Source organism: Pygocentrus nattereri, chromosome 22, assembly GCF_015220715.1.
Source record: "Pygocentrus nattereri isolate fPygNat1 chromosome 22, fPygNat1.pri, whole genome shotgun sequence".
NCBI classification, from domain to species: Eukaryota; Metazoa; Chordata; class Actinopteri; order Characiformes; family Serrasalmidae; genus Pygocentrus; species Pygocentrus nattereri.
Genome location: NC_051232.1, coordinates 81,561 through 105,484, shown reverse-complemented (window position 1 = coordinate 105,484; position 23,924 = coordinate 81,561). Strand labels below are relative to the sequence as shown.

At 44.9% G+C, this 23,924-nt stretch overlaps 1 protein-coding gene across 11 annotated transcripts in view; it reads left to right on the top strand.

Annotated features, from left to right (window-relative positions):
• Positions 1-7,374, top strand: part of sorbs2a (sorbin and SH3 domain containing 2a) — a 156,247-nt gene extending 148,873 nt beyond the window's left edge. For 10 of the 11 annotated variants that reach the window (XM_017686421.2, XM_037532850.1, XM_037532848.1 and 7 more), the window contains 2 exons: positions 171-277; positions 3,313-7,374. In XM_017686421.2, coding sequence (XP_017541910.1) covers positions 171-277; positions 3,313-3,374 — 169 coding nt within the window. In that variant the 3' untranslated portion in view covers positions 3,375-7,374. The remainder of the gene's footprint in view (positions 1-170; positions 278-3,312) is intronic. The other variant, XM_037532846.1, reaches the window with a different exon arrangement.
• The last annotated feature ends 16,550 nt before the right edge of the window (positions 7,375-23,924 follow it).

Genomic DNA, 23,924 nt, shown 5'->3' with positions numbered 1-23,924 from the left:
ACAGCTCAGCCAGTTTACCCCAACGTCTCTGTAGCTGCTGAATAATGAGCCTTAGTGTGTAAAAGCCTGGGCTTTAAGGGGTTAGAAAATCAGGTTCTGTCCTCGTTCCTACCTGCTGCGCTCTACAGGGGTAATGATGTCACATATATGATGCTGCCCCCTGTATGCAGGTTCCAGGCTGTGTACAACTATGTGCCCCGGAACGAGGACGAGCTGGAGCTGCGTGAAGGTGACGTGATCGACGTGACAGAGAAATGTGATGACGGCTGGTTCGTAGGTGTGTGACCTGTCATCATTTGCACACACTCACTGGCCCCTTTATTATGAGCTCCTCCACCTCACTGGGGCACAGTTAGTTTGACACAGACCCTCTTCAGCGCAGATCCCACAGGGCAGATCTTGTCTGGACATTTTTGGGCGGTGGTCCTCTGACGTGTCAATATCCCAACACCACAACAGCAGTGTCGTGGTCAGGAACTGACCAGTGATTAATGGAAATTGATCAGTAGCAATAGATGAGCTACAGTCTCTGTAACCATTCACCTGTGTGGTGGAGCTGTAATGTAGCCGTTTCTAATTAAGTGGCCAGTTAGTGGAAGCACAAGGTGGGTGTTTCTGATAAAGTGGCCAGTGAGCGGAAGCACAAGGTGGGTGTTTCTGAAAAAGTGGCCAGTGAGCGGAAGCACAAGGTGGGTGTTTCTGATAAAGTGGCCAGTGAGCGGAAGCACAAGGTGGGCGTTTCTAATAAAGTGGCCAGTTTCACCAAACTTCACCCGTTTTAGTCGGATGACGGTAGTTTAGTACGAGCCTGTTGACATCCAGTGCCCCCTAGTGGATAGTTGGAGATATCGTCAGCATGGTTGATGATGCTTGTGTAACACACAGTGCTATAATCACACAGAGGAGCTGAGTAATTGCTGTTGTGGCTTCTCCTCACAGCTCCTGGAGATTTCCTCTCCTGCAGAGCTCCAGCTCTAATCTAACACAGCTGGCTCTGATATTCAGACCAGTCAGAAGATCAGTGTGGGATTTAAACTGGGCCAGAGAGTAGATCTCCAGGAGCAGGGCCAGAAACTCTGCTCACCAGGTATGGACTTACAGCACATCAAACCACACTGAATGACTTCCCGTCTCCGATTGTACTGAAATTTGGGAGAGGTTGATGGCAGCACACCACTCTGTGAGGAGCTTGACTTCCTTTCTATACGGTCCTTCATCGTTGTTGGTGATACTGCCTATGATTGTGGTGTCATCTGGAAATTTATTGAAAGTGTTGGAGCTGTTTTGGAGTGCAGTTGTAGGTGTACAGTGTGTAGAGCATTGGTGAGAGGACACAGCCTTGTGGACAGCCTGTGCTGAGTGTGAGGGAGGGGGAGGTGTGTTCACCCATCCTAACACATTGGGGTCTGCAGGTGAGGAAGTCCATAATCCAGCTGCACAGGGTGTGACTTATTCCAAGTGTGTTGAGCTTGGAGACGAGTCGGGAGGGGATGATGGTGTTAAAGGCGGAGCTGAAGTCGATGAACAGCATTCTAACATAGGTGTTAGTTCCTTCCAGGTGGTTGAGTGCAGTGTGCATTGCCAGAGAGGCTGCGTCCTCAGTAGATCTGTTTGACCGGTAGGCAAACTGGTGGGGTTCCAGGGTACTAGTAAGACTCCTCTTTAAGTGAGTGAGGATCAGTCTCTCGAAGCACTTCATGACTATGGGTGTGAGAGCAATGGGGCGGTAGTCACTCATGCTTGAGATGGTGGTTTTCTTTGGGATGGGGATGATGGTTGTGGCTTTGAAGCAGGCAGGAAATGTCTGTGAAGGTGTCAGCCATCTGATTGGCACATGCTTTCAGGACGCGCCCTGGAATGGCATCAGGGCCTCCTGCTTTCCGGGACAGTGCTTTCCTCACCTCTACAGTGGTCAGTGTGAGCGGTGCAGGTGGGGGCTCCTCTGTGGAGAGGGGCAGGGCAGTGTTAGCACGTTCAGACTGAGCAGTGCTTTCAAAGCGTGCGTAAAAGTTAGAGTTCAGCAGGGAGGGAGGCATCTGTGGTTAATGGAGCCCTAACTTTGTTCTTGTGGTCCGCAATTGCTTGAATCCTTTGCCACATATGTCGGGGGTCCGAGTTGGTGTTGAAGTGGGCGGTAATTTGTGTGCTGTACTTGTGCTCTGCATCCTTGATGCCAGCCTTTAGGTTGTGTCTGGCAGCTTTGAGCTCCTTGCTGTTGCCAGATTTAAAGGCTGCTTCACGCTCTTTCAGCAGACTGGACTTCACTGTTCATCCATGGTATTTGGTTTGGAAGTGTGCGGATACGTCTGATTTGAGTCACATCATCTACACACTTCTTGATGAAACCAGTGACAGATGTTGCCCATCGACGACGTCTTCCGGTTGGAGGTGAAGCAGCGTTTGCCTCAGGGGCTCTGGAGCGAACAATAGGCAGCGTGGGGTCGAGAAACAGCAGGCTGAACGTTAAGTCCGTACACCGTTTTCCAATGTCCAGTAATGTTCGCCAGTTGTACACAGTGTTGCACATTGTGGACAAAAAGTAGGTGAAACGTACAAATTACTCAATAACACAGACAAAAAACTGCACATTAGCGGAGAGCTAGCCCAGCTGCTGCCCAGCCCTGTCAGAAATGGAAAAAAAAAAAGAAAAAAAAAAAAAAAAAAAAAAAAAAAAAAAAACAGCCACCACTGCTCTGAGGAGCTTCTGTGAGAATTGAAAGACCATCCCAAAGGTGTTCAGTGGGGTTGAGGTCAGGACTCTGTGAGGGCCACTGGAGTTCCTCCACACTGGTCACTCCATGTCTTTATGGAGCTGCCTGCTGGAGCAGGAAAGGCTCTTCCCCAAACTGCCGACCCAAAGTTGGAAGCTTAACTGTGTAAAATGTCTTTGTGCTGTAGCATCAACATCACCCTTCACTGGAACCAAGAGCCCAAACCCTGAAAAACAGCCCAGTCCATCATCCCTCCTACTGTTTATCCCTCCTCCACCACACTCTACTGTTTATCCCCTCCTCCACCACACTCTACTGTTTATCCCCTCCTCCACCACACTCTACTGTTTATCCCCTCCTCCACCACACTCTACTGTTTATCCCCTCCTCCACCACACTCTACTGTTTATCCCCTCCTCCACCACACTCTACTGTTTATCCCCTCCTCCACCACACTCTACTACTTGCACTGTACATTCTGGTTGGTAGTTTTCAAACAAATATGTTTGCATTTGAGAAGTTGTTTTATCATCCAGGCCTGTTCTGATGTTTTCTTCTAAACATTTCTCTCTTTCCTTTCCTTTTTCTTTTTTGACCCTAGGAACATCTCGGCGGAGCAGGATGTTCGGAACGTTCCCAGGAAACTACGTTAAGCCACTTTAACGAAGATTACGGCACAACCACAGCAACTCCGATGCCTTCCGTATAGGGCCAATGTGGAACCTCAACCCTGAGTGTGTGTGTGTGTGTGTGTGTGTGTGTGTGTGTGTGTGTGTGTGTGTGTGTTCGCTCATGCAAAAACAATTTTAGCTTTCACTAGCCATCTCTACAGACTCCTACAATGAAGTTTTTTCCTTTTTGTCATTTGATAAAAACAGAAAAAAAAACGGTTTCAGGTTTGTTTGAACGTTCAGCTTCCTGGATTAAAGCTCAGCAGCTCACACCTGTATTTACCTGCTTTATAACAATATCTTATTTATTAGAGATAATCATTTCCGATAAGCAATAGTTGTGGGAGATCTGGGTAGGAAATTTTCAGAGAAGAAAAATAATTGATGGCAACAGAGTCGTTTAGTGTCTGAGGAAGTGTGTGTGTGTGTGTGTGCGCACGTTTGTAGAGTTAGATTGCTGAAAGACCATATAGCAAAAGTTCGTAAGTGGATTTCTGGGATTTTTGACTTTAATTGAAAGATTTTGCGTAAAAGCAATAAGAACCTGTGCTAGTCTGACATTCATCCCCTTTGTGTGAAAACACATACATATTGTGTTAAAACTGAGATTTTGCTCATATTTGGGCGAATTATTAAAAAGGTATGTCCATGTATGTGCAATGAGGAATTATTTACAACAGTATCGTTACTCGCCATGGAGGTGTAAACAGAATGAAGTATTATTTGGACATGGCAATCGACGCATTTGTATTAGAATACTTTAAAAAGCATTATGCCTGTGAAAGTGTTCAGCTGTCCAGGTCATTGAATTGTTTAATAGCAGCAAGTCAAGGTGACCGGGCATGTGGTTTCCTCAACACAAGTCTTCAATCCCTTTAACTACAGGCTTATTACTCATTCGTCAAGCTTAAAGACTTTTATTCAGTGATTTCTATTAAGTATTTGTATCTTCTGTAAAATGTGTAAGTCAGCTTGTTGTCAGGGTGAGGAATTGGGTGGGTAGAACATTCAGATAATTCAAATCTACCACAAATTATGCCACAATGGACACATCGTAACAGTTGCCTAGTAACCACTAAACATTCCCTTGCAATTATTTCCAGTACCACCTGGAATACCAAAGCAACTACCTGGAATACGATAACAACCAAATAGCAATGCCAACCATGATAGAAACCACAGCAACTATGACTAGCATCATTCTAGCCACCACCTGGAATACCATTGCAACTGCCTTACAATGCCCTAGCAACGACCTCAAAAGTCCTCTTTTAGTCCAAGAACCCCCTGCACTCCAGCCCTTCTCTCAGTTTCAGAATTCAGCAAATTCCAATCTGCCACATATTGTGCCTCAATGGACAGCTCTTGCAGTTGCTGAGCAACCCCACTACACATTCCCTAACAATCACTTCAAGTACCATAGCAACCACCTGGAATACAATAGCAACCACATAGCACTACCCTAGCAACCATGATAGAATTCAGAGCAACCACCTTGCAACATTCTAGCAACCACCAGGGAAACCACAACAACTGCCTGGAATATCATAGCAACTACCTTACAATACCCTAGCAACCACCTAGTAACATTCTAGCAATTGCCTGGAATACCATATCAACCACCTTACAATATCCTAGCAACCACCAGCGAAACCTTTTCAGGACTCTTTTTTCTCTATGATTTAGAAATGAAGGCATTTCTGGTTGCTGGTCCTGTTTATCGGAATTTTAATGGCATGTATGAACACATGCATCCCAGTGATGTCCCAGGTTTTGGAGTCTCAGGAAAGGGCTGGACTGCATTTGAACAGGGTCCAAAGTACATATAGGCCTGAATGAAGCGTCTCAGGTTCAAAACATCATCAATTCTACCACAAATCCGGTCACCTTGACTTACTACGTCCTGGACGTTAAACGGTGCTGGCATTTTGGCCTGTGATCAGCATTTCTGGGTACCCTTCTGACATTAGACTAATTCATTATATTATGAAGAGAGTTTTATGAATATCTTGGGTTTTGAAGTTCAATTCATGCTGGTTTGAATGTCCATAGATCGGTTGCCAGTTATAATGTAAAGAAAATGTTAAAGGGCAAACTGTCGTGTGAAATGAACTTGTATGAAGACAAAAGTTTGTTTTCCCCTCTCTGTCACTCTTTTTCTCTTTTTGTCATGCTTCACACCTTTTTTGTCACAATGTGGCTTTGATGAGAGTTATTGTAACAAAATTCACTTTAAAATGATGCACAATGTAACAGACTTCAGAGAGAACTGTTGAATATGTTTTCTAATGCGCTTGATTTTGCTTCTGTCAAAAAGTCATGCTGGCCCTGTTCACACCTGGTGTTAGCATTCATCCTGGGCGACGTGATCGCGAGTGGACAGCCAGACGTATAGTATGGCATTTCATTGGGTCTCAAATCTGATTCCAGTGGCCACTTATGATCATATTCCATGACGAAACATCTACACATTAGCCTCCACACTACACGTTGCACCACCACCAAAAGTTATCAGACCAGATTGAACCCTGCTTACACCTGTACTTTGCAACAATGTTGGGGTCAATGTGTCCAAAGAAAGGCAATACATAATGTGATTACTGTGTCTTGTAATTACGTAGTGTAAAGTGTCTAGCGATAAAGATTCAAGAAGCGATAAATTATGATTCACTGTTGTGCAACATGTTAAGGATTTTCACAGCTACATACATCAGAGCTGCAAGTACCTTTTTGTTCTCTGAAAGGCTGAGAAACAAAATTCCTCATAATTCCCAGGTTAAGAAAGATGTGTTCATTACATAGACACACAAAAGCTCCTTATAGTGATGCAGGTTTGTTGTAACAGCAGCCATTATTGCTTGACACTATTAACATCAGCACGGGGTTTGAAAATGATCATGATGCACATTTACAGGCTAGTCGTTACTCCAAACAATTCATTCCTTCAATCTAATTATGCAGCAGTCTTGTGAGGGAACAAGATCTACAGCTCTTAACCATGTGTTCATCCCAGAAACAGTGCAGGATTATCCATGCCTATCCTAATTGCAACAGCTGACTGCAATTCCCAGTGTGGGACACACTGTAAACAATGTCAACGCATGTAATCATGCTAATATGGAGCCGGTCCTACACCCAGTCTGGGAGGAGTAAAGCACAGAAATACAAAAATAACTAAAAGAGGCAAAAAGGTTGGTTTGGAGGGAATGCTTACGTGAAAGCAAACCGATGACAACGAGTACCTCCCCCAGATGAGGTGCTGGGTGCGGACTCAAGAATTATGCAGAACAAAGTAAATGAAAGTGAAGTAAAACCCAACACAGGTGTGAACAGAGCCACTGAGTTTAAAGGGGACAGCTCAGTATTTCCTGCACACGCAGTGTCGCTTCACTGTGTTAAACTCCTTTTTCATCTGCTTGTGATGGATGCGTGTCAAAATGTGTGATGGAACATCTTTAAAGCACCTTAAGCACATTAGTTGTGTGTGATTTGAGTTTTTGCACTTGTCTGGTTTGCGTTTGCTCTCAGAAGCTTCACCAGCTTGATTTCCTTTTTGTTTTTTTTGTATGGTCACGTATTTCGACTTGCTTTATAAAGTCTGTCTTTGCTCACTCACTCATCGCTTTGGGTTTTTCTTTCGTTTTCATTTCACCCATGCATACCATCCACGTGCCAAAAACATTTGGACGACAACAGTAAAAAAACGTTATGCAAAAATTCAACAGCAAACATTGTTTTGGGACTGGAGAAGCGCATTACCTCACTGCAGGACTGAAGATTTTCTTTTTGATAGACTTTTTTTCGCCTCTCTGGACTTTTTACGGTATGATTCCTGTATTTACAGACTTTCTGGTAACTAACAGACACACACGTATATACCGCTCTCTGCTGTGTCTGTAGGGTGGGCTGAAGTGAAGCCCCTTTATTTTACTCTCTTTCTCTCTCTCTGCTCTGTCATTTAATTCCGTATCTAATAAATTTCTTCGCAGTGATCAGCCTCTGTTCTCTGGTCTGTCTTAAAGCAGTCGTCTCAGGGTGTTGCTGGCTTTAGGCAAAGTCCCAAAAAGATTTAGGCTTGTGTCACAAATCTGCAGAGATGCTCGGCTGTAATCGTCTTGGTTTATAACCTGTCTGCACATAAACGTATGCAGGTGAGAGAGAGAGAGAGAGAGAGAGAGAGAGAGAGAGAGAGAGAGAGAGAGAGAGAGAGAAGGAGAGACAGGGGGAGAGAGAGAGAGAGAGAGAGAGAGAGAGAGAGAGAGAGAGAGAGAGAGAGACAGACAGAAGGGTGGGGGGCAGAGAGAGGGAGAAAGAGAGAGGGGGAGAGAAGAGTGGGGAGAGAGAAGGGTGGGGAGAGAGAAGGGTGGGGAGAGAGAGGGAGGGGGAGAGAAGGGTGGGGAGGGAGAAAGAGGGAGAAAGAGAGGGGGAGAGAAGAGTGCGGAGAGAGAAGGGTGGGGAGAGAGAGGGAGAGGGAGAGAAGGGTGGGGAGGGAGAGAGAAGGGTGGGGGGGCAGAAAGAGAGAGAGGTTGGGGAGGGAGAGAAGGGTGGGGGGGGAGAGAGAGAGAGAGAGAGCGAGAAAGAGAGAGGCGTTTAGATTAGGGGAGCGAGGTCGGTCTTTAGTAGCAGCCATATAGAGAATTCCCCTCCAAGTCAAGATCCGGAATTCCAGCACTTCGCATGTGTCTGAAACAAACGTGAATAATAGAAGTGCCAGTAAAACTTCCCACACATTTTTTGGGCTTCAGTGAGCGACACAGCCAAAGCCACCAAAATACTTCAGGTTTTTTGGGAGTTTCAATAATGACCCTTGTTTTGATTGGCTGATCCCCACAGCGCTTGAGGAAATAAACCAATCAAGCCTGCAGGAATTTAATGAATCAGCATGTCACTCAGAGTTTACTTTGCTGCTCTATCCTTACACAGTAATAAATAAGGTTCAGTCATTCAATCCTTCTATCCTGCCAACACAGAGAACAAGGCAGGAGAATGAAAAACAGAGCGGGTATGAAAGGCAGAGAGGCTTGTTTGGGTGGAAGAGTAGAGGCTTAAGAGGTCGTGTTCACTTCCTGAAGTGAATAAAAAACATGGAAACATTTCATTCTTCCAAAAAACCATGAACATGCTGGAAAGAGAGGGGAAGAATGGAGAGATAAGTGAAGTGTATGAGCAAGAAAAGAGCAAGAGCGAGAGTGAGCAGCAGAATGTGTGTGTTGAGCTCCGCCACTCTGGTCACTCACTGTGCCTCACCAAATAAGGTCAGGAGATCTAAGCTTCGTCCTCCAGGCGCTTCACTGGCCTCGCTCTCCCAGCCACAAGGAGACCAGCCTGGGAGTTTTACACTAACTTCACATGCTGATCCCACCGACATGTGCAGATGTTTTCCTAACATTTCTCCCACTGTACAAAGCCAGCCATTGACCACTGGAGTGTCAGCAGCAGTCCCTGACCCGCAGGACTTTGGACTCGCACCCACTAGTCTTGCAAGACTTCTGGGGGTTTGTTTGCTCAGTGTTGCCAATAACTGCTTTACCAAGAAAGGGATCTCAATTAAAAGTGACAAAGTATTTGGACATCCCTCCTATTATTGACATTAGGTGTTTCAGCCAGATAAAGAGTAGAGCTTGGTGGAGGAGGGATAAACAGTAGAGTTTGGTGGAGGAGGGATAACAGTAGGAGGGATGATGGACTGGGCTGTTTTTCAGGGTTTGGGCTCTCAGTTCCAGTGGGTGATGTTGAAGCTACAGCAAAGACATTTTACACAGTTAAGCTTCCAGCTTTGGGTCAGCAGTTTGGGGAAGAACCTTTCCTGTTCCAGCAGGACTGAGTGCCTGAGCACAAAGCAGCTCCATAGAGACGTGGAGTGACCAGTTTGGTGTGGAGGAACTCCAGTGGCCCTCACAGAGTCCTGACCTCAACCCCACTGAACACCTTTAGGATGAACTGGGACAGAGATTGTGAGCCAGACCCCCTTGTCCAGCTTCAGTGTCTGACCTCACAAATGACCTTTAGACCGAATGGACACAAATTCCCACAGCGGTTAGAGCTGCTATAGTGTATATTACTGCCCATAGTTTTAGAATGGGACGTCCAACAACCATAAGCTGTGATGGTAAGGTGTCAATATATTGTTGGGCATGTACTGTTGGGCATTTACTGAAATGTGTAGCTGTCATTTCTTTATAATTATGTGGCCAAAATTTTAAAAGTCCATAGTTACTATAAAATACAGGGATATTCACTAGAAAGAGGCCCCGGATATTTGGTAATAACTCACCAAGATAACAGAGTCTGAACCAAACAACGTACAATGGAGCTTCTAACAAGGCGGGACACCTCTGCATCAGAGCGATGAGGTGGGTACATAATGGCTGACAGTTTAATCTCCATTTGCGACCTCCGGGTGTGGACCCCCGTACCCCTTCATGTGTCTGGCAAAAATTGGATATCACTTCCAGCATCGCATGTGATGCAACCGATCGCAGATTTTTTTTTGGTTCAGATGCTTCTGGAGTTACAGCAGAACATTCGGGGCCTCTTTCGAGTGAATCCTGTATTAATCAGTTCCTGATTTGTGGAGATTATCATAAGCATAAAATAGATACGGTCATGGTACTTCAGATGAACAACTCGATGGCATTGTTTCTGTCTGGGATGTTCAACAAATATTCTGGACTTTCACTTGATTTGGATTAATTTCCCTGAAATTAGCGAATGTTTAACTTGCTGAAGACAACTTCACTATTCATCGTTTGCTGTGATTGCCTGTGGTGTATAAGCACTAATTAATCAATGTCAACTAATAAGTGTTCATTCTACACTACCAGAGCAGTTCTATCTACCTCAAAGGTTCTCGGTGCTGCAGCAGTGGCCTACACTGAAGTCGCCTCAATGCATTTTCCCCAAAGCTCGTCTCACTTAGGTGCTACGTAGCCCCATACCTTTGAACTGTCCAGTGAACCTGTACTGAGGAAAGTCTGATGCATGCTGGTCATTATAAGGTCATTTTTAGATCTGTACTTTTGTATTTAAGCCTAGCATTTCTGCATCAAATACAATCCAAGCTCCTTTGGCTTCGCTAGCTAGCTAACACCTTTAACTACAAACAGCTAGCCCAACCCCCAACCAGTTGAGGAAGCATGAACCCCCTACATAACATACATACATACATACATACACACACACACATATACATATACATATATATATACATATACATATACATATATATATATATATATATATATATATATATATATATATATATATATATATATATATATATATATATATATATATATCAATCTGCTGGGATAGGCTCCAGCTCCCCCCCGCGACCCGGACGGAGAAGTGGCTTAGAAAATGGATGGATGGATGGATGGATGGATGGATGGATTAGTATTTCATTCATACACACACATATATATATATATATATATATATATATATATATATATATATATATATATATATATATATATATATATATATATGAATGAAATACTAATACCTCTCCTTGGATCACCACCTTATCGTGGTGGAGGGGTTTGCGTGCTTGAATGATCTTAGGAACTATGTTGTCTGGAGCAAAAGCTCCTGGTAGGGTCTCCCATGGCAAACTGGTCCTAGGTGACAGGTCAGACAAAGTGTGATCCATAATAACCCCTATGAAGACACAAAAGCAGGACTTGTGTACCCTGCCCGGAACAGGGTTACCGGGGCCCCACCCTGGAGACAGGCCTGGGGGAGGGGCTCGCCAGCGATCGTCTGGTGGCCGGGCATTTACTCATGGTGCCCAGCCGGGCCCAGCCCGAAGGAGTTACATGAGTCCCCCCTCCCATCGACCCACCACCAATGGGAGGGGCAGTAGTAGGGGTTCGGTGCGTTGTGGATCGGGCAGTGTCCGAAGGCGTGGGCCTTGGCGTTCTGATCCTCGGTTGCTGAAACTGGCTTTTGGAACTTGGAACGTTACCTCACTGGCGGGGAAGGAGCCTGAGTTGGTGCGCGAGGTTGAGAGATACCGGCTAGATATAGTCGGGCTCACCTCAACACACAGCTTGGGCTCTGGGTCCAATCTCCTTGAGAGGGGCTGGACTTTATTCTTTTCTGGAGTTGCCCATGGTGAGAGGCGGCGGGCAGGTGTGGGCTTTCTCATAGCCCCTCGACTCGGTGCCTGTATGTTGGGGTTTTCTCCGGTGGACGAGAGGGTAGCTTCCCTACGCCTTCGGGTTGGGGAACGGGTCCTGACTGTTGTCTGTGCTTATGCACCGAACAGCAGTTCAGAGTACCCAGCCTTCTTAGAGTCCTTGGGAAGGGTGCTTGAAAGTGCTCCTCCTGGAGACTCTATTGTCCTACTGGGGGACTTCAACGCTCACGTGGGCAATGACAGTGAGACCTGGAGGGGTGTGATTGGGAGGAATGGCCTCTCTGATCTGAACCCGAGTGGTGTTCAGTTTTTGGACTTCTGCGCAAACCCCAGTTTGTTCATCACGAACACCATGTTCGAACACAAGGATGTCCATAAGTGCACATGGCACCAGGACACCCTAGGCCGCAGTTCAATGATTGACTTTGTAGTCGTGTCATCGGACTTGCGGCCATGTGTTTTGGACACTCGGGTAAAGAGAGGAGCTGAGCTGTCAACTGATCACCACCTGGTGGTGAGTTGGATCAGGTGGTGGGGGAAGATACCGGTCAGACCAGGCAAGCCCAAACGTATAGTGAGGGTTTGCTGGGAACGTCTAGCAGAAGAACCTGTCAGACTGATCTTCAACTCACACCTCCGTCAGAACTTTGACCAGATATCGGGGGAGGTGGGGGACATTGACTCAGAATGGGCCATGTTCCTTTCCTCCATTGCTGAAGCGGCTGACTGTAGCTGTGGCCGTAAGGTAGTTGGTGCCTGTCGGGGCGGTAATCCTCGAACCCGGTGGTGGACACCCCAGGTGAGAGATGCCGTCAAGCTGAAGGAGTCCTACCGGACATGGTTGGCCTGTGGGACACCAGAGGCAGCTGGCAGGTATCGACAGGCCAAGCGATCTGTGGCTTCAGTTGTCGCCAAGGCAAAAACCCGTGTATGGGAGGAGTTTGGTGAGGCCTTGGAAAGTGACTTTAAGTCGGCTCCGAAAAGATTCTGGCAAACCGTCAGGCGACTCAGAAGGGGAAAGCAGTGTGCCACTAGCACTGTATATAGTGGAGATGGTGTGCTGCTGACTTCGACTGAAGACGTCATTGGGCGGTGGAAGGAATACTTTGAGGACCTTCTCAATCCCACCGACACGTTCTCCAGTGAGGAGGCTGAGTCTGGGGACATGGGAATAGGCTTGTCCATTACTGAGGCCGAAGTCGCTAAGGTAGTTAAGAAGCTCCTTGGTGGCAAGGCTCCAGGGGTGGATGAGATCCGCCCTGAGTTCCTCAAGGCTCTGGATGTTGTGGGGCTGTCTTGGCTGACACGCCTTTTCAACATTGCGTGGACATCGGGGGCGGTGCCACTGGATTGGCAGACTGGGGTGGTGGTGCCTCTTTTTAAAAAAGGGGACCGGAGGGTGTGTTCCAACTACAGGGGAATCACACTCCTCAGCCTCCCTGGCAAGGTCTATGCAGGGGTACTGGAGAAGAGAGTCCGGCTTATAGTCGAACCTTGGATCCAGGAGGAACAGTGCGGGTTCCGCCCTGGTCGTGGAACACTGGACCAACTCTTCACCCTCTCCAGGATTCTGGAGGGTTCATGGGAGTTTGCCCAACCAGTCCACATGTGCTTTGTGGATCTGGAGAAGGCATTCGACTGTGTTCCCCGGGGTATTCTGTGGGAGGTGCTTCGGGAGTACGGGGTACATGGCTCTTTGCTACGAGCCATTCAGGCCCTGTACAAACAAAGCTGGAGTTTGGTTCGCATAGCCGGCAGTAAGTCAGACTCTTTCCCAGTGAGAGTTGGACTCCGTCAGGGCTGCCCTTTGTCACCGATTCTATTCATAATTTTTATGGATAGAATTTCTAGGCGCAGTCAAGGGATGGAGGGTGTCCGGTTTGGTGACCTCAGGGTCACATCGCTGCTGTTTGCAGATGATGTGGTCCTATTGGGGACATCAGGCCGCGAACTTCAGCTTTCGCTGGATCGGTTTGCAGCCGAGTGTGAAGCGGCTGGGATGAGAATCAGTACCTCTAAATGCGAGACCATGGTTCTCAGGCGGAAAAGGGTGGAGAGCCCTCTCTGGGTCGGGGATAGGCTCTTGCCTCAAGTGGAGGAGTTCAAGTATCTCGGGGTCTTGTTCACGAGTGATGGTACAAGGGAGCGGGAGATTGACAGGCGGATTGGTGCTGGGTCAGCAGTGATGCGGGCTCTTTACCGGTCTGTTGTGGTAAAGAAAGAGCTGAGCCATAAGGCAAGGCTCTCGATTTACCGGTCGATCTACGTTCCCACCCTCACCTATGGTCATGAGCTTTGGGTAATGACCGAAAGAATACGATCGCGAATACAAGCGGCCGAAATGAGTTTCCTCCGCAGGGTGTCTGGACTCTCCTTTAGAGATAGGGTGAGAAGTTCAGTCATCCGGGAGGGACTCGGAGTAGAGCCGCTGCTTCTTCACGTCGAGAGGAGCCAGCTGAGGTGGTTCGGGCATCTGGTTAGGATGCCTCCTGGACGCCTCCCTCGGGAGGTGTCACAGGCGAGTCCACCTGGGAGGAGACCCCGGGGAAGACCCAGGACACGCTGGCGCGACTATATCGCCCAGCTGGCCTGGGAGCGCCTCGGAATCCCCCTTGGAGAGCTGGTGGAAGTGGCTGGGGAAAGGGAGGTCTGGGCTTCATTGCTTAGGATGCTGCCCCCGCGACCTGAACCCCGGAGAAGCGGAAGATAATGGATGGATGGATGGATGGATGAATGAAATACTAATAAACATGCTAGGCTCCACTTACAGATGATTACTACCAGAAATAAATACATTTGAGAAAATGATTACACAATTAGAGCAAGAACTGTTTTTATATTATTAATAAAAGTAGGGATTTCATGTTTGTTTTGAATCAATAAAATATCTACCAAAGCACCGATATTGGAATATTAAGTCAATACCCAATCTTTTTCAGGAACATACCTCTTGATGACAATAGTGACACCAGTACACGTCCACGGTTCTGTCCTCCACAGGAGTCACCGATCGTCATCGGTGTTCCATAGAATAAAGGAAACACCAGAGACGTTTTTAATGCTGCAGAACATCAAACCACACGCTGTCCATCAGGGAACGTCCACTAAAATATGGAATTTAATCCATTTGGATTCTGTTTTTTCACAGTCGGTCACACCAGTGACGTCAGCTAGAAGCTTCATATGAGATCATGAGCTGAATGAGAAGATCTCTGAGAACTGAGAGACACCGTGGACTCACCATGAGCTTTTCTCCATAGATCCTCAGAAAACAGGTCAAAGGAGGTCGAGTGACATCATCGGCGTGACTTATTTCAAAATAAGAGACTTTGTTACGCAGTAATACCAGTGTCCTGACTCCTGGGGAACTTCATTACATATTTTATATTTATTTGGTGTTTGTTTCTTTGTCATTTAAATCATATATTCCATAGTCATGTTTAGATTATTGCAGTTTAAATGGCAGAAAAATGTGTTTTTACCTCAAAATAAGGGCCTGTGGGGACGAGCTCCTCTGAGGTGTTTGGAATTCTATATGACTGATTTATAAACCAGTGCTGATAAATTGAGGCTCAAGAAGATGGAATTGCTAAAATAACATTCTTATTTTAAATTAAAACAATCATAACCCTGACATGCTTATCATGTGCAATATTATACAATAGAAATGTAGAAATTAAGACCAGATCTGGATGAGCTTTCCAGAAAAACACCACCTTCACGTCAGTTGGTTAGAAGTCAATAAAACGAATAGAGCAGATCTTTGGACCACGTAGTAAAGTGATGTCTCTGCTGCCAGTGAGGAGAGAGCGAGGAGTCATTCATGGCACTAAGGACACATTAGAGGTCTTTAAAAATGTTCCTTCTCAGAGGGACCAGACCTGCTAACACGGTGAACAGTGAACAGAAGCGGACGTAGTTTTCAAAGCTCTGCCTGGAGAGGGTTCACTTGCAGTTACTCTCAGCAGCGGCAGCCTTTACTGCTGGGCTCTTGGGTTTTACTGGGGAAAACTAAAGCACCATCACAATAACTGACCATAACTGGTCTGTGTTTATGTATCAGAGAGAGAGAGAGAGAGAGAGAGAGAGAGTAAAGGAGAAGATGAGAAGAGAGAGGATGGAGGAGAGGAGGAGGAGAGAGAGAAAGAGAGTGGAGGAAAGAGAGAAAGAGTGAAGGAGAAGAGGAGGAGAGAAAGAGTGGAGGAGAAGAGAGAGAATATAGGAGGAGAGGAAGAGAGAGAGTGGAGGAGGAACGTTTGTGCTATCAGCTTCTAAATCGACAAAAAGCGGTAAGTGGCTGAAATATCATGGCTTCTGCTGGTTGCTTCGTCTGCGCAGAGTGTGGCCTGTTTAGCTTAACGCCCTTTTCCGCCTCTAGTGATAGCGATAGCGTTTGTACTAAGTGCCAGCTAGTTAGCTGTTTGGTGGAGAAGGTCGACCAGTTAGAAGTGCGTATCCGGGGATTATTAAGGGATTGGCAGCCAGAGGCAGCGTTAGCAGCCCCCAGTACCCTAGGGAGAGTTAGCACCACCTCGACTCCGGCGTCAGAGCCCTCACAGCAGGGCGAATGGGTGACGACTCGGCGGTCTAGCCGGAAAGCTAATGCTAATGCTAACGCTGAGGCCAAAGCTAGCCCACCGGAACACCACGCACCTCCGATTCGCGTGTCAAACAGGCTTCCCCTCTCAGTGAAGCCTGTTAAAAGTACTCTGGTCTGCTACTCTGGTCTGCTCTCTGCTACTGTCTTGCTGCTGTTGCTGGTGGTGTGCTGATTGCTAGCTCTCTTTAATCTACTTCAATTTCTACATTTACCCCTGTTTTCTTCCTCTTTCACCCTTCATACTTACTAATCCACCTTTAGCCTGCTTCCACTTTGCTCTACCCACCTATTAATCCACTCTTAGCTCACTTTTACAGACTTCTTCCACAGGTTTGCTGGATTAGCTGTTTGCTGCTGCTGTTTGGTTTGTGTTAGTTTCTAATTTCAACTGAAACAAGGTGAGTGCTTTTTTGTCATGGCTACTGCTGGGTTTTTCTCTTGTTCAGAGTGTGGCATGTTTAGTTTAGACCCCTTCTCCACCGATAGTCATAATGATAGTGGTGTTTGTTCAAAGTGCAAGCTAGTTAACTGCCTGGTAGAGAAGGTGGACAAGTTAGAGCTGCGTATCCGGGGTTTAATAAGGGATAGACAGCAAGGGTCACTGTTAGCAGCCCCGGGTACACCAGGGAGAGCTAGTACCCCCTCGACTCCGGCCTTAGAGCCCCCACAGCAGGGCGAATGGGTAACGTCTCGGCGGCATAGTCGAAAGGCTAAGGCTAATGCTACTGCAAAGGCCACAGCCAGCCCACCTGTACACCATGCTCCCCCAGTTCACGTGTCAAACAGGTTTGCCCCGCTCAGTGAAGCACCCGCTGAGGAGCCTGTTAAAGGTACTCTGGTGATAGGAGATTCTATCGTCCGGCACGTGAAATTAGCTACTCCTTTAGGGGCACCAGCGGCTAGAGTTATCTGCTTACCGGGAGCCAGAGCACCGGACATTAGTGGCAACCTTAGGCTGTTAGCAAATAGGAGATATTCGAGGGTAGTTATTCATGTAGGGGCCAATAATATTCGTCTGCGGCAGTCTGAAGTAACTAAGGCTAATATTAAAGAGGTGGTTAAACAGGCCCAGACGCTGTCCGAGGAGGTAATCTGTTCTGGCCCCATCCCAATGAGGCGTGGCGATGAAGCTTACAGCAGGCTTTCTTCGCTGAACCGCTGGATGTCCAAGTGGTGTACGGACAATCATGTGGGCTTTATAGACAACTGGCTAATGTTTGAGGGCAAGCCTGGTCTTTTAGGTAGGGATGGTGTCCACCCCACGCGGGATGGTGCTGCCTTACTTTCGTGCAGCATAGCACATAGTCTCTTAGTTAGTCGGCAGAGTAGCAGTAGCCTTAGAAGCTGCTGACAAACCGGAGCCGGTACCAGGCCGCAGTCAGAGAGGCATAACCGACCGTCTGTGAGCTGCAAAGAGACGTTACCTAGATACCAATGTATTCAGACTGTGTCTGTCCCCCGAGTCAAACATAAATGTCAAACTCAAACAGTAAATCTAAATAACCTAACGTATATTAAACAATCATATCCAGACTGTAGCACTAGCACTTCAAAACTAAAGATTGGTTTACTTAACATAAGATCTCTAAATTCAAAAGCAGTAATAGTGAATGAAATCATAACTGATCAGAAATTTGATGTGTTGTGCCTCACTGAAACCTGGATTAGACCCGATGAATATTTAGCATTAAACGAAGCCACCCCTGCAGGCTATAATTATATACACAACCCCAGATCGTCCGGTAGAGGAGGCGGGGTCTGCATAATTTTTAGAAATTCCCTAGCTGTCAATCAGAAACACTATGATAATTTCACTTCTTTTGAGCTTCTTTACATCAATATAATTAATCCAATTACAAAACAGAATGCATTTTCTTTAATTAATATTTACAGACCACCAGGACCCTATGTAGAATTTTTAAAAGAATTTAGTGATTTCGCTGCAGATTTAGCAGTTTGTAGTGATAAAGTAATTATAGTAGGAGACTTCAACATTCATTTTGAAAAAGTTGATGACTCATTAAAAAAGGCTTTTGCATCAATTCTAGACTCAGTTGGTATTGCTCAAAATGTAACAGGACCTACGCATTACTGTAATCATACTCTGGATCTGGTTTTGACCCTGGGTGTTAGAATATCTAGGTTATCTATGCTTTCCCAAACCTCAGTAATCTCAGATCATTATCTTATTTCTTTTAAACTTCATCTTAGTCATAATATACGTACATCCCCCAGCTACTCTATAAAACGTTCAATAACGCCCTTTACCGCTCAACAATTTACTGATAACCTTCCTGATTTATCAACCATAGTGTACTCTCCAGGTAACCCAGCAGAACTAGACAAACTAACTGATTGTTTAGAAAATACCTTCCGGTCTACTTTAGATGGTGTAGCACCACTTAAACACAAAAAAGAGAGACAGAAAAAACTTGCGCCGTGGTATAACGACCAAACTCGTACTTTAAAGCAATTAGTATGAAATTTTGAGCGAAAATGGCGATCAACCAAACTGGAAGTATTCCACTCTGCTTGGAAAGACAGTATTGTTGAATATAGAAGAGAAATTAATAAAGCCCGCTCAGAGTATCTGGCCTCTCAGATCGAGATTAATAAAAACAACCCTAGAGTTCTCTTTAGTGTTATTTCTAAACTGACTAAAAATCAGGCAGGTACTGATCCTCAGATTCCAGCAATCCACACTAGCAATGCTTTTATGGACTATTTTGATAATAAAATCGAAAATATTCGGGACAAAATTCAACAGATAAATAGCACATCTTGTCTGTCATCTGGTGTGGCTGATATAGAACAAAATCCAGCTACCGAAGTCAGGTTGGAAGTTTTTAACCCACTACATCAGTTAGAACTGGAGAAAATTCTCCTCATCAAACTGCACAACCTGTACACTTGATGCAGTTCCCACAAAACTATTAAAACAGGTATTACCAGACATAATTAAACCACTATTAACAATAGTAAACTCATCATTAAACCTGGGGCATGTTCCCAAAGCCTTTAAACTAGCAGTAATTAAACCTTTGATCAAGAACCCAAATCTTGATCCTAGTGTACTATCTAACTATAGACCTATTTCAAATTTACCATTTATTTCTAAGATTTTAGAAAAGGCCGTGGCCCAACAACTTGGCTCTTATCTGCAAAGAAACCAGATCTATGAAAAATTCCAATCTGGATTTAGGCCTCATCATAGCACTGAGACAGCTCTAGTTAAGATAACAAATGATCTGCTTCTTGCCGCTGACCAAGGCTGCGTTTCTTTACTGGTACTTCTTGATCTGAGCGCAGCTTTTGATACAATAGATCATAATATCCTCCTAGAAAGATTAGAGAAAATGGTCGGTATAACTGGAACTGCCTTATCGTGGTTCAAATCATACTTGACCGATCGTTTTCAGTTTGTGAGGGTAAATAATATACCCTCCAATTATACAAAGGTTAGATATGGAGTTCCACAAGGCTCTATCTTAGGACCGTTATTATTTACGTTATACATGCTCCCCCTGGGCAAAGTTATTAGAAAACAATGTTAATTTTCATTGTTATGCAGACGACACAGCTCTTCATATCAGCCAAACCTGATGACAAACAGAGAAAAGAAAATGGAGGATTGCGTAAAAGATGTGAAATCATGGATGTCACACAACTTTCTTCTATTAAATAGCGATAAAACAGAAGTTCTTCTATTAGGCCCTAAAGCTGCTAGAAATAAATTATCACACCTAATGTTGAATCTGGCCGACTTCTCAGTCACACCTGGCTCAACAGCTAAAAATCTTGGCGTTATCATAGATTCAGATCTAGCATTTGATAAACACATATCTAATGTTACTAAAACAGCTTTTCTACATCTCCGTAACATCGCCAAGCTAAGAAATGCTTTATCCTTACATGACGCAGAAAAATTAGTACATGCCTTCATTACGTCAAGGCTAGACTACTGTAATGCGCTACTGTCAGGATGTTCTAGCAGTAACTTAAATAAACTTCAGCTAGTTCAAAATGCTGCAGCCAGGGTCCTTACTAAAACTAGAAAATTTGACCATATTAGTCCAGTCCTATCAGCTCTTCACTGGCTTCCAGTCAAATTCCGCATAGACTATAAAATTCTCCTGTTAACGTATAAAGCCCTACATGGGCTCGTTCCTGAGTATCTGAGAGACCTTATCTCCTATTATGAACCACCACGATTACTTAGATCACAGGGTGCTGGCTTCCTAGTAGTTCCCAAAATTCAGAGAAGCTCTGCAGGAGGAAGAGCTTTCTCTTATAAAGCGCCCCAACTCTGGAATAATCTCCCCGATAATGTTCGGGACTCAGACACAGTCTCAATCTTTAAGTCTAGACTAAAAACTTACTTGTTTAGTTTAGCTTTTGGCAGTTAATGTTAATTCCCTTTAGATAAGGCTGCAGATCCAGGGGTTCATGGACATAGTGAATTGTGGGTAAACTGAGATGCTGGTGCTGCTGTCACTCACTACATGCAGTCACTCAGGTTTGTGGACGGTGGAGTGGGTGAATGCCAGTGTCTCAGGGAGCCTCCGTGTCTATGTTACCTTCTGGCTCTCTCCCTTTAGTTAGGCTGTTATATTCAGACCTGCCGGAGTCATTAGTCACACTCTGATAATTTTTTACATTTTCTGTTCTTCATAAATCCAGTCTAAACTAATTCCTAAATCTTTCCTTCCTCCGAGTTACTGACTGTCCACCGGTCCGGCCCAATACTGATGGATGTCCCACCCTCAAGTCCCCCTGTCCCCCTGATTGACCAGACTGATGGAAGTTTCTGGAACGCAGCTTCTCCACTACAGATCACATCCAAATCTATATGAACTCTAATTGTTTCCACTGTTGATTATACACACCTGAATATATTAGAACTGCGTGGATGTAAAATTGACTTTTCAATGTTTAACTTGTAAGTTGTCTGACCAGTGGTAGGATGGTCCCCCCTTTAGATGTGAGTCTTGGTCCTCCCGAGGTTTCTTCCTCCTCCAGCTCTGAGGGAGTTTTTCCTTGCCTCAGCGCTCACGGGGGTTATGTATATTCTGTATATTCTGTATATTATGTTCAGTGTTTTGTCTGATTCTCTGTGCTGTGATTCCCATTTTTGTAAAGCTGCTTTGTGACAACATCAGTTGTAAAAAGCGCTATATAAATAAATTTGATTTGATTTGATTTGATTTGATTTGATTTGATTGGAGACTCGATTGTCCGTTAGGGGTGCCAGCGGTTACAGTTAGATGTTTATCGGGAGCCAGAGCGCCGGACATTAGTGGCAACCTTAGATTAGCTGATAGGAGATATTCGAGGATAGTCATTCATGTAGGGGCCAATGATGTCCGTCTGCGGCAGTCTGAGGTAACTAAGGCTAATATTAGAGAGGTGGTTAAACAGGCCCAGACGATGTCCGATGCCGTAATCTGCTCTGGCCCCATCCCAATGCGGCGCGGCGCTGAGGCCTACAGCAGGCTTACGGCGTTAAACTGCTGGATGTCCAAGTGGTGCTCCGAAAATCAAGTGGGCTTTATAGACAATTGGTTGCGTTTTGAGGGCAAGCCTGGTCTTATAGGTAGGGATGGTGTCCACCCCACGCGGGAAGGTGCTGCCTTACTTGTGTGCAGCACAGCTCATAGTCTTTTAGACTGCATTTCGTTGCCATGTACTTGTACTGAGTAATGACAATAAAGTTGAATCTATCTATCTATCTATCTATCTATCTATCTATCTATCTATCTATCTATCTATCTATCTATAGTTAGTCGGCAGAGTAGTGTAAACAGCTGCTGACAGTCCAGAGCCGGGACCAGGCCGCAGACAGACAGGCTAAACCGACCGTCTGCGATCCGCCTTGAGGCGTCACAAGATTAACCTTATTGAGACTGTGTCTGAGTTTTTCTGTGATTAAATTTAGTTTTAATTCGGGGCAATCAGCCTTTTTAAATAACCTAAATCAACATATATCCATGTTCTGATGATAGCACTAACACCTTAGATCTAAAACTTTGACTACTTAATATAAGATCATTAAACTCTTAAGCAGTCGTCGTAAATGAAATTATAAGTTAGACCAGATGAATATTCAGCTTTAAATGAAGAAGCCCCAGTAGGCTATAATTTTACGCACATAGGCCAAGACTATCAGGCGAGGGAGGTGGAGTCTGTACAATATACCAAAATACTCTCGATATTAGTCAGAAACAATGTGACACTTTCACTTCCTTTGAGGTTCTTTCTATTCACGTTACAAATCCAGTCACAAAAAATGACGTTTTCATTAATTAACATTTACAGGCCACCAGGGGGCGACTCTGAATTTATAAAAAAGTTTAGTGACTTCACTGCAAACCTGGCTGTGTGTAATGATAAAGCAATAATTGTAGGAGATTTTAATATTCACTTTGAGAAGGTAGACGACCCATTAAAAAGGGCATTTACCTCAATCCTAGACCCAAAATGTAACAGGGCCGACACACGACTGCAGTCATACGTTAGATTTAGTTTTGACACTGGGTCTTAACATAGACAAGCTTAATATCCTACCGAAAACCTCAGCGATCTCCGACCATTATCTAATTTCATATGAGCTACGATTTAGCCATAATATATATACGTCCCCTCGTTATTCAACAAAGTGCTCAATAAAACCTTCTACCGCACTACAATTTATAGAAAATCTCCCAGAGTTATCAACCCCAGTCTCCACTGCATCAGACCCAATGGAACTAGATTTACTAACTGATTATTTAGAAAATACCTTACGATCCACTTTGGAAAATGTGGCCCCACTTAAAATAAAAAGAATAAGGCAGAAAAAGCCCCGTGGTACAACGATAAAACCTGGACCTTAAAACAAACAGCTCGGAAATTAGAGCGGAAATGGCGTCAAACCAAGCTGGAAGTGTTCCGCTCTGCCTGGAAGGACGGCCTTATAGAGGATAGAAATGCCCTCACTGAAGCTCGCTCAGCATATCTGGCCTCGCTGATCGAGAATAATAAGTATAATCCTAGAGTTCTGTTTAATGTGATTTCCCAAATCACACAAAATCAGGCAGGTAATGAACCCGAAATCCCAGCAACTCTCACCAGTGAAGTTTTTATGGACTTCTTTAATAATAAAATTGAAAATATTATTTTCAACCCAACAAACTCACAAATTCAACCCACAGTATTAAATCCAGCTTGGCCGTCATCTGACTTGGCTGATATAGAACAAAACACAGCTGTAGAAAAGAGCCTGGAAACCTTTTACCCCCTCCCACAGCTGAAGCTAGAGAAGATTCTCTTCTGCAAATTATACAACCTGCACACTCGATGCAATTCCATCAAAATTACTCAAAGAAGTACTGCCAGTTATTATAAACCCTCTCTCAACTATAGTAAACTCATCCCTTAGTCTGGGCCATGTACCCAAAGCTTTTAAACTAGCAGTTATCAAACCCCTGATCAAGAAACCACAATATTCTCCTAGAAAGGTTAGAAAACATGGTTGGAGTCACAGGGACGGCCCTATCATGGTTCAGATCTTATGTATCAGAACGTTATCAGTTCGTCAGTGTAAACAATTTATCTTCCAATTATTCAAAAGTGAGATTTGGAGTTCCGCAGGGCTCTATATTAGGACCTTTATTATTTACACTATACATGTTACCGTTAGGCACAGTTATAAGTAACCATGGCGTAAACTTTCATTGCTATGCAGACGATACTCAACTGTACATATCAGCCAAGCCTGATGACCAATACAGGTTAAAGAAAATGGAGGACTGTGTAAAAGA